The sequence below is a fragment of the Ylistrum balloti genome, unplaced genomic scaffold (genome assembly GCF_031769215.1).
Source record: "Ylistrum balloti isolate Yb309-2 unplaced genomic scaffold, AGI_CSIRO_Ybal_v1 Utg370154, whole genome shotgun sequence".
Classification (NCBI taxonomy): domain Eukaryota; kingdom Metazoa; phylum Mollusca; class Bivalvia; order Pectinida; family Pectinidae; genus Ylistrum; species Ylistrum balloti.
The window spans coordinates 188,339-206,046 of NW_026782153.1; the positions used below are offsets into that span (position 1 = coordinate 188,339).

General features: G+C 39.9%; 1 protein-coding gene across 10 annotated transcripts in view; it reads right to left on the reverse strand.

Moving 5' to 3' along the window:
• Positions 1 to 17,708, reverse strand: part of LOC132550876 (transcription factor 4-like) — a 68,579-nt gene that overhangs the window by 26,246 nt on the left and 24,625 nt on the right. For all 10 annotated transcript variants that reach the window (XR_009554233.1, XM_060214965.1, XM_060214966.1 and 7 more), the window contains exon 8: positions 16,884 to 16,918. Coding sequence is in view for 9 of the 10 variants with exons in the window: in XM_060214965.1 (XP_060070948.1) it covers positions 16,884 to 16,918 (35 nt within the window). In the remaining variant the exon portion in view is untranslated. The remainder of the gene's footprint in view (positions 1 to 16,883; positions 16,919 to 17,708) is intronic.

Genomic DNA, 17,708 nt, shown 5'->3' on the forward strand with positions numbered 1-17,708 from the left:
GGGTGAAATTAAGTTATGCCATGGTGAAGGCAAGTTACACCAAAGTGAAGGTCAAGTTATGCCTAGGTAAAGTAGAAAACTAATCCCCATAGTGGGCGAGTCAATAGGTATACAGGCTTACAGTCTGATGTAGACTTTTAACTCCCTTCCGGTTATATCGTGTTTGTGTCTTATGTGTCCTCCAACTCATCAGGGTATGTGTTAGTGATAATACACTCTATATATATATGTGTGGGTGTCTGCCCACTCCCCAGGGGTAGTGACAATATGGGTGTCTGCCCACTCCCCAGGGGTAGTGACAATATGGGTGTCTGCCCACTCCCCAGGGGTATGATTTCTTTCTAGGGTAGAGATGCATAGTAAGCATACCACTCGCCTTAGGTAAGGGAAGTGAAAACACGGTATATATGTGGGTGTGTCTGCCCCATGCCCAGGGGTAGGGATCATATATTCTGGATGTGTGTGTGCCTTCTCCCACAAGAAAGTGCAGCACACCCCTCTCCTGACCTAGGGGCAGCACACCCCTTCCCTGACTTAAGGGCAGCACACCCCTCCCCTGACCTAGAGGCAGCACAATCCTCCCCGGACCTAGGGGCAGCACATCCCTCCCCTGACCTAGGGCAGCACACCCCTCCCCTGACCTAGAGGCAGCACACCCCTCCCCTGACCTAGGAGCAGTACACCCCTTCCCTGACATAGGGGCAGTTCACTCTATATATGTGTATGTATATATCAGCTAGCTCCCCGAGGGTTGGGACAATACTCAATGTATATCTGCACAATATTTTCTAGACATACTTACGACTTTGGTGGGTAAACACAGACCCAGGGGTGGGTACATGTTGGGGTAGGGACGGTACACCCTGTAATACGAATCTCGAGCGTTGGGATCCACTTTGACTTCTGATGACTTAAACCACAAATTAAAGTTTGTGACGTTCCTAGAATATGTTTCCAGTGATATATTTCTCACTTCCCACAGAATCAACAAACATTCCTTACAACTGTGATACGATGAGAAACACAAACCAAGTTAACATTAAGCGGACATGCTCTGTATTCCACCTTATACACAATCTCTTGCTAATTGAACTTGTACAAATTACTAATTAAATCTCTCTATAAACCCATTTTCAAACAAATTCTCATTAAATGATAATTCAACTGGTAAATTTTGAAAATAACTTTCCCATAGGACATTTTTTATCGACAGAAGTTTATGTAAGAGAGAGCACTTTATTTAAAATCCAGCAGATTCCATTACTAAGAGCACTTATATGTTACTGTTGGTCCAACTCTCAATGCTGAAGGGCAGCTGGTCCAACTTCCTCTACTAGTGGTCAAATTTCAATATTTTTGGTAAGTCCTTATACTTCTATGGATTTCGATGGTCATCTTTCTGTGTTAGTGACCGACCATCTTTCGTCTACTGTTGGTGAATTTTTTTTCCTGCTTGCAGACTTTCGATATTCATAGTCAAGCTTTCAGTACCAGTATGTAAACTTTTCAATTGATTGTTAAAATTTCTCTGTTGCCAATTCTGTTCAAATTTCTCTGTTACCAATTCTGTTAAAATTTCTCTTACCGATTCAAACTATAACTTTTCAAACTTTTTCAAATATTTCCCTATTGCAAGTAAAAATTTCCCATCAAATGATCCAACTTTCAGTTTAGACAAGACGTTTCTGTATGATGTACTGAAGTAAAGCCTCCTGTAATACGTATCACACTGTCCTCTACAGTTGACATTCATCACACTGTAACAGCCACAGGACAAAATCACACACCGATAGTAAATCACAGAGTTTTGTTCAATCTTCAAACAGTTGGTACTTAAAATCCCCAAGTGTCCCTTGAAGAACTACATCACTGAATGGCTGTGAGAGAGTTGTGAGCAGATCAGCTGCCAGTAAGTATCTGACCTCCCCAACACACTGCCAGTGCTTATACCACCTGTGTCCTCCCTACTAACATCCCTCTCTTGCAGACCCCCCACTCTGGGGGTGCATAGTCTACCTTTTCTTCCAGACCCCCTACTCTTGGGAGTTCTTCTCTGGACCCCCACTGTTTGGAGTTACATAATCTACCCTATTCTGCCAGTACCCTCCCTCTGATATTACTAACCTATGAAACCGAAGACTCCGGAAATACTCTTGAAAACAACAGAATTTAAGCACCAAATTTATTATTTTACAATCTGTAGAGGCCACATATTAACTCAGTAAGTTGCAAAAGAACAAAAAAATCATCCTATCATTATAAAAACTGGTGTTATATGACACATTCATTGTAGAAAATGATGTGTGGCACATTCATTGTAAAAAATGATATTGAATGGCACATTTATTGTAGAAAATAATATTGTGTGGCACATTTATTGTAGAAAATAATGTGAGGCACATTCATTGTAAAAATTATGTTGTGTGGCACATTCATTGTAGAAAATTATGTTGTGTGGCACATTCATTGTAGAAAATTATGTTGTGTGGCACATTTATTGTAGAAAATAATATTGTGTGGCACATTTATTGTAGAAAATAATATTGTGTGGCACATTTATTGTAGAAAATAATATTGTGTGGCACATTTATTGTAGAAAATAATATTGTGTGGCACATTCACTGTAAAAATAATATTGTGTGGCACATTCACTGTAAAAAAAATATTGTGTGGCACATTCACTGTAAAAAAAATATTGTGTGGCACATAATTTCATATTAATAGATCAAACAAATATTCTTGCTCCATTTTGTTTTATGAAATTTCTTAAAAGCATCATTCAATTTTGATTTTGATTGTTGTCAAATCAAGATAAGAAACAAGCTGATCATTCTAGTATGTTAGGAATTTTGAAATCAAGTCAAGCAAACCTTGGACTATCAGAAATGGAAACAAAAAAAAAAAAAACCCAGCTCATTTAATTCTTACTTACATATAAAATATATTCCAACCAATTAGAGAATTTTTAATGTCTACAAACGGGTTTAGTGAGAAGAAGGGTCTGATGTGCAGAGCTTGCCAGATTCCTGGATGTATCAAGTTCCATCATTAACAGCTAAACCAAATCTCCTCCACATTTCCTCACTTCAATTTTCTTGCCATATAAATTGATGCCAGCCTTAAGTTGTCCCCCTCCTCCCTCCTCAACATAATACCCCCTCCCCTCTGCCCTCCTCAACATAGTACCCCCCTCCCCTCTGCCCTCCTCAACATATTACCCCCTCCCCCTCCCTTTAATAGGTCTCTATATATTGTAAGCCATTTCCAGAGTAATGTATAATTATTTCAGTGCTACATGTTTAGTAGAATGTAATTTTTCTAGCTGAACAGCTTTGTAATAAGTCAGTGAATGAAAAATAAGTGTACACCTGTGTGTTATATCTTGTAATACTAGTTAATACACCATGTGCACCCCGTTTTACAAACACTGATGGAAAACAGCACAGCTTGTTTATCTGTACAGAGAAATATTTGAAAAAATAAACAGATTGTTTGGTTTTTATCGCTATGGTTACGACATCTTTTTATTAAAATCACTAACCTGTTCTACGTAGCATCCTAGGATTTAAATATTGTATGTGACACATAATGATATACTCTAATGTTAATTGTGAAAATATTTCCATTCAAGTCGAAAATTTAAATCCTAGGATTTAAATATTGTATGTGACACATAATGATATACTCTAATGTTAATTGTGAAAATATTTCCATTCAAGTCGAAAATTTAAATCTACACTCATTTCCTTTCAAACATGTCTCCTGTAATAAACAGAATCTCATACTCAAGCTGATGTGATACAAAAACAAAACCATTGTTGAATGTCATTTTATAGGACAACTCACTTGAAACTTCAAGCCCCAATCAAGTCCAGCATCTATTTACATCACTCTATAATATTAACCTCTTCAAAAACACTACACAGTAATAGATTTTAAACTTGACAGGTGAGGTTTGTGTGGATTCTACACTATGTTACAGGACAGGTGAGGTTTGTGTGGATTCTACACTATGTTACAGGACAGGTGAGGTTTGTGTGGATTCTACACTATGTTACAGGACAGGTGAGGTTTGTGTGGATTCTACACTATGTAACAGGACAGGTGAGGTTTGTGGATTCTACACTATGTTACAGGACAGGTGAGGTTTGTGTGGATTCTACACTATGTTACAGGACAGGTGAGGTTTGTGTGGATTCTACACTATGTTACAGGACAGGTGAGGTTTGTGTGGATTCTACACTATGTAACAGGACAGGTGAGGTTTGTGTGGATTCTACACTATGTAACAGGACAGGTGAGGTTTGTGTGGATTCTACACTATGTAACAGGACAGGTGAGGTTTGTGTGGATTCTACACTATGTAACAGGACAGGTGAGGTTTGTGTGGATTCTACACTATGTTACAGGACAGGTGAGGTTTGTGTGGATTCTACACTATGTTACAGGACAGGTGAGGTTTGTGTGGATTCTACACTATGTTACAGGACAGGTGAGGTTTGTGTGGATTCTACACTATGTTACAGGACAGGTGAGGTTTGTGTGGATTCTACACTATGTTACAGGACAGGTGAGGTTTGTGTGGATTCTACACTATGTTACAGGACAGGTGAGGTTTGTGTGGATTCTACACTACGTTACAGGACAGGTGAGGTTTGTGTGGATTCTACACTATGTAACAGGACAGGTGAGATTTGTGTGGATTCTACACTATGTAACAGGACAGGTGAGATTTGTGTGGATTCTACACTATGTAACAGGACAGGTGAGGTTTGTGTGGATTCTACACTATGTAACAGGACAGGTGAGATTTGTGTGGATTCTACACTACGTTACAGGACAGGTGAGGTTTGTGTGGATTCTACACTATGTTACAGGACAGGTGAGGTTTGTGTGGATTCTACACTATGTAACAGGACAGGTGAGGTTTGTGTGGATTCTACACTATGTTACAGGACAGGTGAGGTTTGTGTGGATTCTACACTATGTAACAGGACAGGTGAGGTTTGTGTGGATTCTACACTATGTTACAGGACAGGTGAGGTTTGTGGATTCTACACTATGTTACAGGACAGGTGAGGTTTGTGTGGATTCTACACTATGTAACAGGACAGGTGAGGTTTGTGTGGATTCTACACTATGTTACAGGACAGGTGAGGTTTGTGTGGATTCTACACTATGTTACAGGACAGGTGAGGTTTGTGTGGATTCTACACTATGTAACAGGACAGGTGAGGTTTGTGTGGATTCTACACTATGTTACAGGACAGGTGAGGTTTGTGTGGATTCTACACTATGTAACAGGACAGGTGAGGTTTGTGTGGATTCTACACTATGTTACAGGACAGGTGAGGTTTGTGGATTCTACACTATGTTACAGGACAGGTGAGGTTTGTGTGGATTCTACACTATGTTACAGGACAGGTGAGGTTTGTGTGGATTCTACACTATGTAACAGGACAGGTGAGGTTTGTGTGGATTCTACACTATGTAACAGGACAGGTGAGGTTTGTGTGGATTCTACACTATGTTACAGGACAGGTGAGTTTTGTGTGGATTCTACACTATGTTACAGGACAGGTGAGGTTTGTGTGGATTCTGCACTATGTTACAGGACAGGTGAGTTTTGTGTGGATTCTACACTATGTTACAGGACAGGTGAGGTTTGTGTGGATTCTACACTATGTTACAGGACAGGTGAGTTTTGTGTGGATTCTACACTATGTTACAGGACAGGTGAGGTTTGTGTGGATTCTACACTATGTAACAGGACAGGTGAGGTTTGTGTGGATTCTACACTATGTAACAGGACAGGTGAGGTTTGTGGATTCTGCACTATGTAACAGGACAGGTGAGGTTTGTGTGGATTCTGCACTATGTAACAGGACAGGTGAGGTTTGTGTGGATTCTACACTATGTAACAGGACAGGTGAGGTTTGTGTGGATTCTACACTATGTAACAGGACAGGTGAGGTTTGTGTGGATTCTACACTATGTAACAGGACAGGTGAGTTTTGTGTGGATTCTACACTATGTTACAGGACAGGTAAGGTTTGTGTGGATTCTACACTATGTTACAGGACAGGTAAGGTTTGTGTGGATTCTACACTATGTTACAGGACAGGTGAGGTTTGTGTGGATTCTACACTATGTAACAGGACAGGTGAGGTTTGTGTGGATTCTACATCATGTAACAGGACAGGTGAGGTTTGTGTGGATTCTACACTATGTTACAGGACAGGTGAGGTTTGTGTGGATTCTACACTATGTAACAGGACAGGTGAGGTTTGTGTGGATTCTACATCATGTAACAGGACAGGTGAGGTTTGTGTGGATTCTACACTATGTTACAGGACAGGTGAGGTTTGTGTGGATTCTACACTATGTTACAGGACAGGTGAGGTTTGTGTGGATTCTACATCATGGTTCCACACCTGAATTGGACAGATGAGTTTTGTTTATCAACAGTTAGACTGTGTACCTTAGATAAACACTTCAGCTTTCTGTCTCAACTTTCTGTAATTATCACACCTTCTAAAGGACAGCTGGTCTAAACATTACTTCATGTATGAAAAACAGCTGGATCTCAAACCATTCTTAGACACTTCCCTCCTGTCACACTTTCCTCCTCCCAGATATATCTCTAGACACTTTCCTCCTCCAAGATATATCTCTAGACACCTTCCTCCTCCCAGATATATATCTAGACACCTTCCTCTTCCCAGATATATCTAGACACTTTCCTCCTCCCAAATATATCTCTAGACACCTTCCTCCTCCTAGATATATCTATACATCTTCCTCCTCCCAGATACATCTCTAGACACTCTCCTCCTCCCAGATATATCTCTAGACACCTTCCTCCTCCCAGTTATATCTAGACACTTTCCTCCACCCAGATATATATCTAGACACCTTCCTCCTCCCAGTTATATCTAGACACCTTCCTCCTCCAAGATATATCTCTAGACACCTTCCTCCTCCCAGATATATCTCTAGACACCTTCCTCCTCCCAGATATATATCTAGACACCTTCCTCCTCCTAGATATATCTCTAGACACCTTCCCTCCTCCCAAATATATCTCTATACATCTTCCTCCTCCCAGATATATCTCTAGACACCTTCCTCCTCCCAGTTATATCTAGACACTTTCCTCCACCAAGATATATATCTAGACACCTTCCTCCTCCCAGTTATATCTAGACACCTTCCTCCTCCAAGATATATCTCTAGATACCTTCCTCCTCCCAGATATATCTCTAGACACCTTCCTCCTCCCAGATATATATCTAGACACCTTCCTCCTCCTAGATATATCTCTAGACACCTTCCTCCTCCCAGATATTTCAAAACACTTTCCACACTATCCATGTGTTCAGTATATACTGGTGTTTGTTATCCAGGTGTTCAGTATATACAGGTGTTCAGTATATAAAGGTGTTTGTTTTCCAGGTGTTCAGTATATACAGGTGTTTGTTATCCAGGTGTTCAGTATATACAGGTGTTCAGTATATACAGGTGTTTGTTATCCAGGTGTTCAGTATGTACAGGTGTTTGTTATCCAGGTGTTCAGTAAATACAGGTGTTCAGTATATACAGGTGTTTGTTATCCAGGTGTTCAGTATATACAGGTGTTTGTTATCCAATTGTTCAGTATATACAGGTGTTCTGTATATACAGGTGTTTGTCATCCAGGTGTTCAGTATGTACAGGTGTTTGTTATCCAGGTGTTCAGTATATACAGATGTTCAGTATATACAGGTGTTTGTTATCCAGGTGTTCAGTATATACAGGTGTTTGTTATCGAGGTGTTCAGTATATACAGGTGTTTGTTATCCAATTGTTCAGTATATACAGGTGTTCAGTATATACAGGTGTTTTTTTATCCAGGTGTACAGTATATACAGGTGTTTAGTATATACAGGTGTTTGTTATCCAGGTGTACAGTATATACAGGTGTTCAGTATATACAGGTGTTTGTTATCCAGGTGTTCAGTATATACAGGTGTTTGTTATCCAGGTGTATTTCTGTTGTATACATGAGTTATACTATATAATACAGACCCACCATCTGACTGTTTTTCAGTGTTGACATACAGAATCTATTAATCAGTCCCTGATACAGGGCTATATACCAGTAATCATTTACTCCAAACTAAACGCACCTGTGAGGCAGACTGAGGTGCAGGGCGAAGTGGTCTCGGGAAGTAAAACATGGTGGCTCCACCTGGAGGGAATTGGTAAAGTCGTCTGTGTAATCAGACAAGTGATGGGAATGTGTTCTAGTGTAGTAGGCTACACATACAGCCTAATGGCTTCCATACAGCCACACAATCACTACAGTACCACAAACAACGTTGTCACAATCCACTACACTATATCCCAACAATCCACGTCTCAATCCCTATGATCCACACCAACTTTAACACAATAATTTTGAGCGAAACAAAGTTCTGGCTGTTGAGGATCTTCAAATCAACACAGACTTAGAAAACTGTTGAAAATATTCCTGGAGTGCTGTGATATCCAATATACACAGATCTGTAAATACAATAGTTCTCAAAGAAGTCTGGCGAGAAAACACTTCTCATCCCGCGCTACACAATTCAAACCAGATCCAACCATCTCTATGATAACTAACACACTTTTTTATGTACAATTCCAAAAAGTCGGGGCAATCTGGGCCAACAGCCAAAGCCTTCCCCAGCACACAACCACATGGCCAGCTTTGGCAGGCCGACCCACTGCAGCATTGCAGGGGCATCAGGTTGGTCCATTGATATCCTGGGGGGGAGAGGTGGAGCCTTTGTTTACATGCCCCAGGATGGGTAGCAGGCCTCGCAGCCATTAGTCTGGGCCAACATGTGGGACTATAAACTATCAGTCCCCCCCCCCCAGCATGCTCTAGTCACCCCCCTACCCAGCACGCTCTAGTCGCCCCCTCCCTAGTAAGGAAGTAACTACCCACACAGCTTAGTTTCAACATTTTACCAAAAACCATTTAACTCCGTTCACTTTCACACTTGTAATTTTTTCACAGCCTAATTTTGTCTGAGAATACATCAAATGATTCTGTTCAGATTTGTTAAAAAGATTTTTACAATTTAACTGAATTTTCTTTCCCAAATATTCTATATCAAATATTTAAATCTTAATTTCACTGAAATATTAAGACTCCTGAACTACCAAGTTTAACGACTAGACAAACTTACAGAGAAATTCACTGTAAACAATAACTATCTAGGGAACAGAAGATACAGAACACACGTACCGGTGGTTTTTATAATGGTAAAAACCATATTTTTACGGGGACCAATTTTCAAGATCAAAACAATTTTTTCATAGACTTTTGATTTCATGGATTACTGTAACACAACAAGTCTACTTACACCAATTTAAACTGTTCTCATCCACACAAATTTATGGATTAAGAGTACTTGCTGAACCAACAAAAATATGACCCCATGAAATACTTCGTCCATACCAGGAAAATATTCCCAGTTTAGGATGACAAGTAAAATCAGAAAATATTTTCATTTTTAATAGACTTTCAGAAACAAAAGATTTCCAATATGGGTGTGTCACTGATCAGCTATGTGGCCTCAGATGACACATTAGGGTAGATTTGGGATAAAGAAGGAAACACAAAACACAACTCTTCCCTCAAAAACCCTCAATTAAGACGAGAAATCTCTCAAAATATTTCCATCCCCATTTACCAAGTTCAACCATGTCAGCTTAAGGACAAGTGAGGTCCTGTCAGGGGTCACTGTGGACTGATGGGCTCCCACACTCTCCTCACTCCCCTCCAAGGACTCCCCCTCCCAACATGTAATTAGATCCACTGTACCTCCATGCCTGCTCCCCTGGTGATAATAACCAGATGTGAGAGCTGCTGGCTATCAGCTCCACCAGCCAGTATACCTCAATACTAGTATGGTAAATATCCTCGACTTATGTACGGTAGATATCCTAAACCTGAAAACAGTAAATATCCCTGACTTCAGTACGGTAGATATCCTACACCTCAAATGGTAAATATCCCTGACTTCAGTACGGTAGATATCCTACACCTCAAATGGTAAATATCCCTGACTTCAGTACGGTAGATATCCTACACCTCAAAACGGTAAATATCCCTGACTTCAGTATGATAGTTTTCATCTAACCCTCCCCTATCCCCTAAATCAACACTCCCTCTCAGTTCCCCCACTCCACTGAACCCCCCACTCCTGAGTTGCCACTCCCCCTCTCAGTTCCCTTTTCCCTACCCCCTACCCTTCCCCCACCCCTCAGTTCTCACTGACTCACAACTTCTCCCTCAGTTCCCCTCCCCCTATCCCACCCCATCCCTGAGTCACCACTCCCATCCATCCCCCAACACCCCCCACCCCCACCCCACCCTACCCCTGGAGTCACCACTCCCACCCCTCCCCCCATCCCATCCCACCTCTGGAGTCACCACTCCGACCCCTCCCTCCACCCCACCCCACCCCAGCCCTGAACATCCCCACCTTACCCCACCGCTAGAGTCACCACTCCCACCCCTCCCCCCCATCCCACCCCACCTCTGGAGTCACCACTCCAACCCCTCCCTCCACCCCACCCCATCCCAGCCCTGACCACCCCCACCTTACCCTACCGCTAGATTCATCACTCCCATCCCTCCCTCCACCCCATCCAACCCCTGGAGTCACCACTACCCCTAACCTGTTCTCCTTACACTACTGGGATGAGATACATCTCTCCCCACCCCACCCCTGGAGTCACCACTAACCTGTTCTCCTTACACTACTGGGATGAGATACATCTCCCCCCCACCCCACCCCACCCCACCCCTGGAGTCACCACTAACCTGTTCTCCTTACACTACTGGGATGAGATATATCTCCCCCCATCCCACCCCACCCCTGGAGTCACCACTAGCCTGTTCTCCTTACACTACTGGGATGAGATATATCTCCCCCCACCCCACCCCACCCCACCCCTGGAGTCACCACTAACCTGTTCTCCTTACACTACTGGGATGAGATATATCTCCCCCCACCCCACCCCACCCCTGGAGTCACCACTAACCTGTTCTCCTTACACTACTGGGATGAGATATATATCCCCCCACCCCACCCCACCCCTGGAGTCACCACTAACCTGTTCTCCTTACACTACTGGGATGAGATATATCTCCCCCCACCCCACCCCACCCCACCCCTGGAGTCACCACTAACCTGTTCTCCTTACACTACTGGGATGAGATACATATGCTTGGTCTAATCACTTCCACATACACTTCACTGTAACACATGGAACCCATCAACAATTTTAATTTACACAACTCTAAGCATTTCCCTGTTTTTCCACTCATTGTGTCTTTTCATCCTCATTCTTAAAAACCTGCTTCATTCTCATCTTACATCTCTCCCTCCTTTATAGATAACAAATAATTTAAAAAAAAAAAAAAAAAAACGAACGATACAGCATTTCAGACAGTTTTTTCTTTTTTTTTTTTTCTTGCAGTTTTTTCTCATTTTACAACTCCATATGTTTTCCTGACTTCTTGTCTTTACTTAAAACTTCCTCTTCCCTTTGGCGTGAAATCTACAGACTCTATAAATAGAATATAAAATTTCTTTTTAATAATACCAATTTTCAAATAAGTGTTGTCAGATGCCATGCTTTCCTACTGAAAATCAGTACTAGATATTTTCATATGGCCAAAGACACTACAAAACGGCGTTTGACAACCAAGCCCTCTACATTCAGTGAAATGAGATTGGGTCCCAGCCAGCAATAAAAGGAAGTACCTCGGTTCTACCACATCTTAATTCACAGTTATAGGGTTTTAACGCTCTCGCACCAGTCAAGGTTGAATAATGACAGTTTATTACAGTTTTCATACATGTGATATTCAAAAAGAAAATAAAAAAAAAACGTGAACTTGTTCCAACATCAAATCCCAGCATGAAAATATTAAATCCTTTACTCATTTCATACTTAAAGTTAGAAATTTCACAAACATTTAAAACTACTTTCTTTTTTTTTAAAGAAGACAAATGATAAGCACAATAAATTCTTTTTCTTAATATTTTGCTCATTAACAAATACAATTTCACAAATTAATTTTCCTCACCCTGAAAACCCCAGAATTATGTTTTCCTAAATGGATCTCTTATTTACAATGTAACATCCACTCACAGAAAACCTGTGAAATTTGGAATAATATATTCACATCCACTCACAGTAAACCTGTGAAATTTGGAATAATATATTCACATCCACTCACTGAAAACCTGTGAAATTTGGAATGATATATTCACATCCACTCACAGAAAACCTGTGAAATTTGGAATGATATATTCACATCCACTCACAGAAAACCTGTGAAATTTGGAATGATATATTCACATCCACTCACAGAAAACCTGTGAAATTCGGAATGATATACCGTAAATATTCGTGTATAGTGCGCACTCGCGTATAGTGCACAGGTACTTTTTGGAGATCAGATTTAAAAAAAAAATCTACAGAAAAATTAATTGACTGGTCACTGCGACGAAACATTTGATGTGGTCTGATCCATTGATAATTAGGAAACCACAATGAGCGTGACCCTTACACATGTAATTACCTTAAGTAAACAAATTTACCCAGGTGACCTAACAAGCATGAAAGGCTTGGCTGATTGTATAATTAACGGTTAATGACAGTTAACACGTTGAGTATGAGGAGACTGATGACACCCGGCTTGGGCTGAACGCGTACTATTGGTCAGAAAACGATGTTGTTTTAACTGTCTGAACATTTTCAATCCTACCTTGTCCCCATAAAAGCAGGTGGTTTGTTCAGTATAGGCATGATCTTTCATGGTATCTGTACCCACCGCGGTATCCGAAGGTATTTAATGATAGATTGTTTACACCGACTTCGACACGGGGAAACTGCGAACGCCATTTGACTACGCCGAGAGACTGGAGTTTCGTGCCGCCGGTCGCCACTTCGACATTCCAGAGTGAAATATCAAGGCAGGGAAGAAAGAAAAGACCGTATAAAGTCCCAACCACTGACCAGAAGGGCTGACATAGGTGCGACAGCGAAACACCCAGAGATGTATGCGATCGCCGATATCCCAGCATCGCTGCCAGTACAACAGAACTGCGCGTGCGGGCCATGCAAATCAAGAGAGGTCATGGGGTCAACAACTTTGGGCATCGGTGGGATGGGCTGTCCGATTTATGAACAGAACGACAATCGCCGAAAAACTTCTGGATTCATTGAATTCCACAGATACATCATCAAAATGAGGCAGAAATTCAGACACTACTATAGCCCCGACCAATAGTAAGACCAACGGGAAACGAAAAAAAAATTAGATTCACCGTAATGCTAGCGTGAATGGCAGATGATTAAAACATTCGAAATTTATTTTATTTTTTTGTTGCTTTTATCTCCAAACTATCATATAAGACCGATGACTTTTACATATAACTATATGAAGGGAGGTAATCCAATATGGCGGATGCAGAACTCGGGAATGATAACCCCAGGAATGGCATGTACATGCGTATAGTGCGCACCCCCTTTTTGACACGACAGTTTCAGCTTAAAAAAGTGCGCACTATACGCGAATATTTACGGTATTCACATCCACTCACATAAAACCTGTAAAATTTGGAATGATATATTCACCATCCACTCACATAAAACCTGTAAAATTTGGAATGATATATTCACCATCCACTCACAGAAAACCTGTGAAATTTGGAATAATATATTCACCATCCACTCATAGAAAACCTGTGAAATTTGGAATAATATATTCACATCCATTCACAAAAAACCTGTGAAATTTGGAATAATATATTCACATCCTCTCACAGAAAACCTGTGAAATTTGGAATAATATATTCACATCCAGTTGTAATTTCAATCTAAATTAACAATTGATGGAAAACATCATTTCTGTGAATAAAATAAAATATTGTATTTAAACAGTTATTTCATTATGTGTCAAAACCAATATGTTATATAGAAATTTTCTACTTATTTGTTGACCATGCAACATTTGGAGAGTTGTTTCCCTTTAACTGTGAGATTCCAGTTTTTATGATATTTCTATCTTGGATCCAATTTGATGGAAAAATTCAGTTATAAAACTGAATGCAGATAACAAACAAACTGTCCACCAGTACAACGACAGAAGAAATTCTTATTATTATTTGAACCCATCGGACACACATCTGAAAGGTCTGATAAAGATTTACATCAATGATCACACAAGTCTCCAGTTTATGGATGATAAACGAAAAATATGTATATAAATTTGTTTGAAACAAGCCCCTAATAACTGGCCAAAACAAACTTAACTTCAGTCAGTGAAATGTTACTGGAATCATCCTGTTGTTTTGCCTGCCAAATAAACATAAAACACTCTTCCACATACAATCCTGTTTTTAAAAAAATTAAAGCACAGAAAAATGGAATACAGTATTACTGATAGAGTGTCTCTCTGGGATCCAAAGCACATCAATAAAACTTGCCTAACATAGTTTGTGCATTAAAACTATTGACATTTTATGTATATATTGACCAAAGGGTGAAAGGGGACCACTTGGTTGAGATTGTTAATCCCAATCCCGAACCTTAAAGTCCTTATCAGGTGAATGGGTCTAAAGTTGGCCTTAACTTCTATACAATATTTTATTGAACTAGTTTCTTATCAGTCGGACATTGGCAAGCAGCACTGGCTTCTCACACCATCAAAACAATACTATCCTAAAATTCTATGAATATTCAAGACATATTTTTTTTTAAAAAGTAGTTCCAAAATATGACAGATCTAGTCAGTTATTCTGTTGTTGGTCCCCGTGGGGAGCCCCTTGGGAAAACTGTTAGTTTTCCAGTGGTTGGTTTGGGACAATGGCATAGAACTAGTGTACCTGTGTACAGGTGTGTACAGGTAACAGCTGGGCCCACTCAACCGTGAACACTTCACCTGAGAAGTGTGATTGGCTCTACTGTCTCCTACAGGTACGCCCACAGGTACAACTAATCAGGCACACAAGTTGTCCCGACTAGTCTATCTAACACACTACGTTGTTGTGTACTGACAAAATAGACTAAACTCTATATATAAATCTACATGTACCATATAATTACACAGTATATCTTCAGGCATTCCAATCCAAAATTCTAATTAACATTATAGATAATCATCATTAAACTTGTGTTCTAAATCTACAGATAAACCAGCTGCTGCAAGGAAGTTCATCAACCCAGGTGCCACGCCCACTTTGGTCACCATGGCATACTTTCTATTGTCTATGTCTTGTGAATCTTACAAATAAGAACATTCTTACAGTACATCATGTACAAATGTACGGAGTTTCAAAATTCTTTTCCTTACAATTTCAAATATTCAGTATAAAAGGGATTTTTTTATGACAAAACATATTTACGCTCATATAATCTAACAAAGTGTAATAGTAGCACAGTCACTTCAGTATATTATTTAAAAGAATCTGTAACCTGGGAACCTATTCCAAGACTTGTCTTCATCATCACTTAATGGACATCAAAGTTTCAAGCATTCAATAATATCACACTGCATATCCGTCCCTGAATGGAACGTCTATTATTTAATATAAATCTATATTGTACAATAGACCTGTGGCCCGCTTCTTTGTGTGAGGACTTTTTTTTATAAGAAAGTTTTAGGAAAGAAGAATCCTAACAATAATTATCATGACATTCTTACCGGCCGGTCAACACATAAAAGGTCATTAGGGCCATCAAACGGTAAAACACACAGCCATCAAATGATGGCAAGAAGACTCCTGACAAAATGATATATTTTGATAAAATCCTTGAAAACTGTAAAGTAAAACAAGATCTCTGTGTTGTCCTTATTTCTAAAACCAACAACTGTGGTCACAGCGGTCATCTAGTTAGGACACCAAAACATAAACAGCCTATGTGGTCACAGCGGTCATCTAGTTAGGACACCAAAACATAAACAGCCTATGTGGTCACAGCGGTCATCTAGTTAGGACACCAAAACATAAACAGCCTATGTGGTCACAGCGGTCATCTAGTTAGGACACCAAAACATAAACAGCCTATGTGGTCACAGCGGTCATCTAGTTAGGACACCAAAACATAAACAGCCTATGTGCTTTTAACACCAGTTCTTAGAGTTTGACATTTGTTTTTTCACAAATGTTGGGGTGAATGCAATCTGATTCTATATATATCATATTGTTGATACTGAGTCCTGACGGTTTGATCTCTATATCAGACCCCTGTGATTCTGTAGAAACTTTTCTAATCCAAGCCAAGTTATATATCATATTGTTGATACTGAGTCCTGACGGTTTGATCTCTATATCAGACCCCTGTGATTCTGTAGAAACTTTTCTAATCCAAGCCAAGTTATATATCATATTGTTGATACTGAGATCCCTGACGGTTTGATCTCTATATCAGACCCCTGTATGTTGTTCACTCAGGTAGTCAACACCTACTACAAGGAGACTCCGCCTCAAAATGTGCGGGGCATTTAACCCAATAAACAAATTTCTAATAAATTCTGTCAAATGGACGATTTTGAAAATCACGCCATCATCAAATCATTTTGTATTCGTCTTATTTACCTTGACTGGATCATCAACACCATATTGACTAGAAAACCAGAAGACATCACACATTAACTATCAAATACTGATACACTTTTGTGACACACGATATCATGCATCTCCTGAATAGCCTTATTATGAAAGCTAGGAGATTTTGATTTCCCATGATGCTCTCCTGTTTTCAAAATCGTCCATTAATCACTGACTATTATAAACACCACAGGAAAACAAAAAGGCACAGTTGTTACTTACCTTTCTAGACTTTGGTCCATGGTTAGTTCGTCGTCCTAAAATTCAAGAAGTGATGTCAGTAATAATTGATAAATTTGACACAGAATGATAACCTAGAAAAGATATCCATTTATACTGTTTTATATGAATAGGAAATTTGTTAAAATGTCTGCAAATCTAAATCTGTTAATGATGGCACAGTTGTATAAACAACAATAGATTTCTGGAAAGCTTTTCCATTTAGATTTAAGCACATTGATTTATTTTGAGCATACTTTTTCAAGATACTGACCAAATATCAAAAATCTTTAAAAACATTTCAAAATAAAATTTTGCATCTTTTTATTTGAGTTACCTCCCTTACCCCATCAGGTACTCTGATTTGACATTTATTGAAGATACATTGGATACAGCCTAGCTAGCTTGGCCATGACAAGTTGAGGATAAAGTGTAGAGCAGATTCGTGTTACAGTCAAACCTGTCTCAATAACCAACTGTCTACAAAGGCCACCTTGTTTTGGCCCTAATATAATTCGTCTTAACTGAACCTCTGTTTAACAGCCACCTGTGACCAACTGCTTTTGCCCTGATCTCACTAAACCTCTGTTTAACAGCCACCTGTCTACTAAGGCCAACTGTTTTGGTCCTGATGTTATTTATTTCATCTTAATTGAACCTCTTTATAACAGCCTCCTGTCTACAAAGGCCACCTGTTTTGGTCCTGATCTGATTGAACCTCTATATAACAGCCACCTGTCTATCAAGGCCAAGTTTTTTGGTCCTGATCTGATTGAACCTCTATATAACAGACCTGTCTACAAAGGTCACCTGTTTTCGTCCTGATCT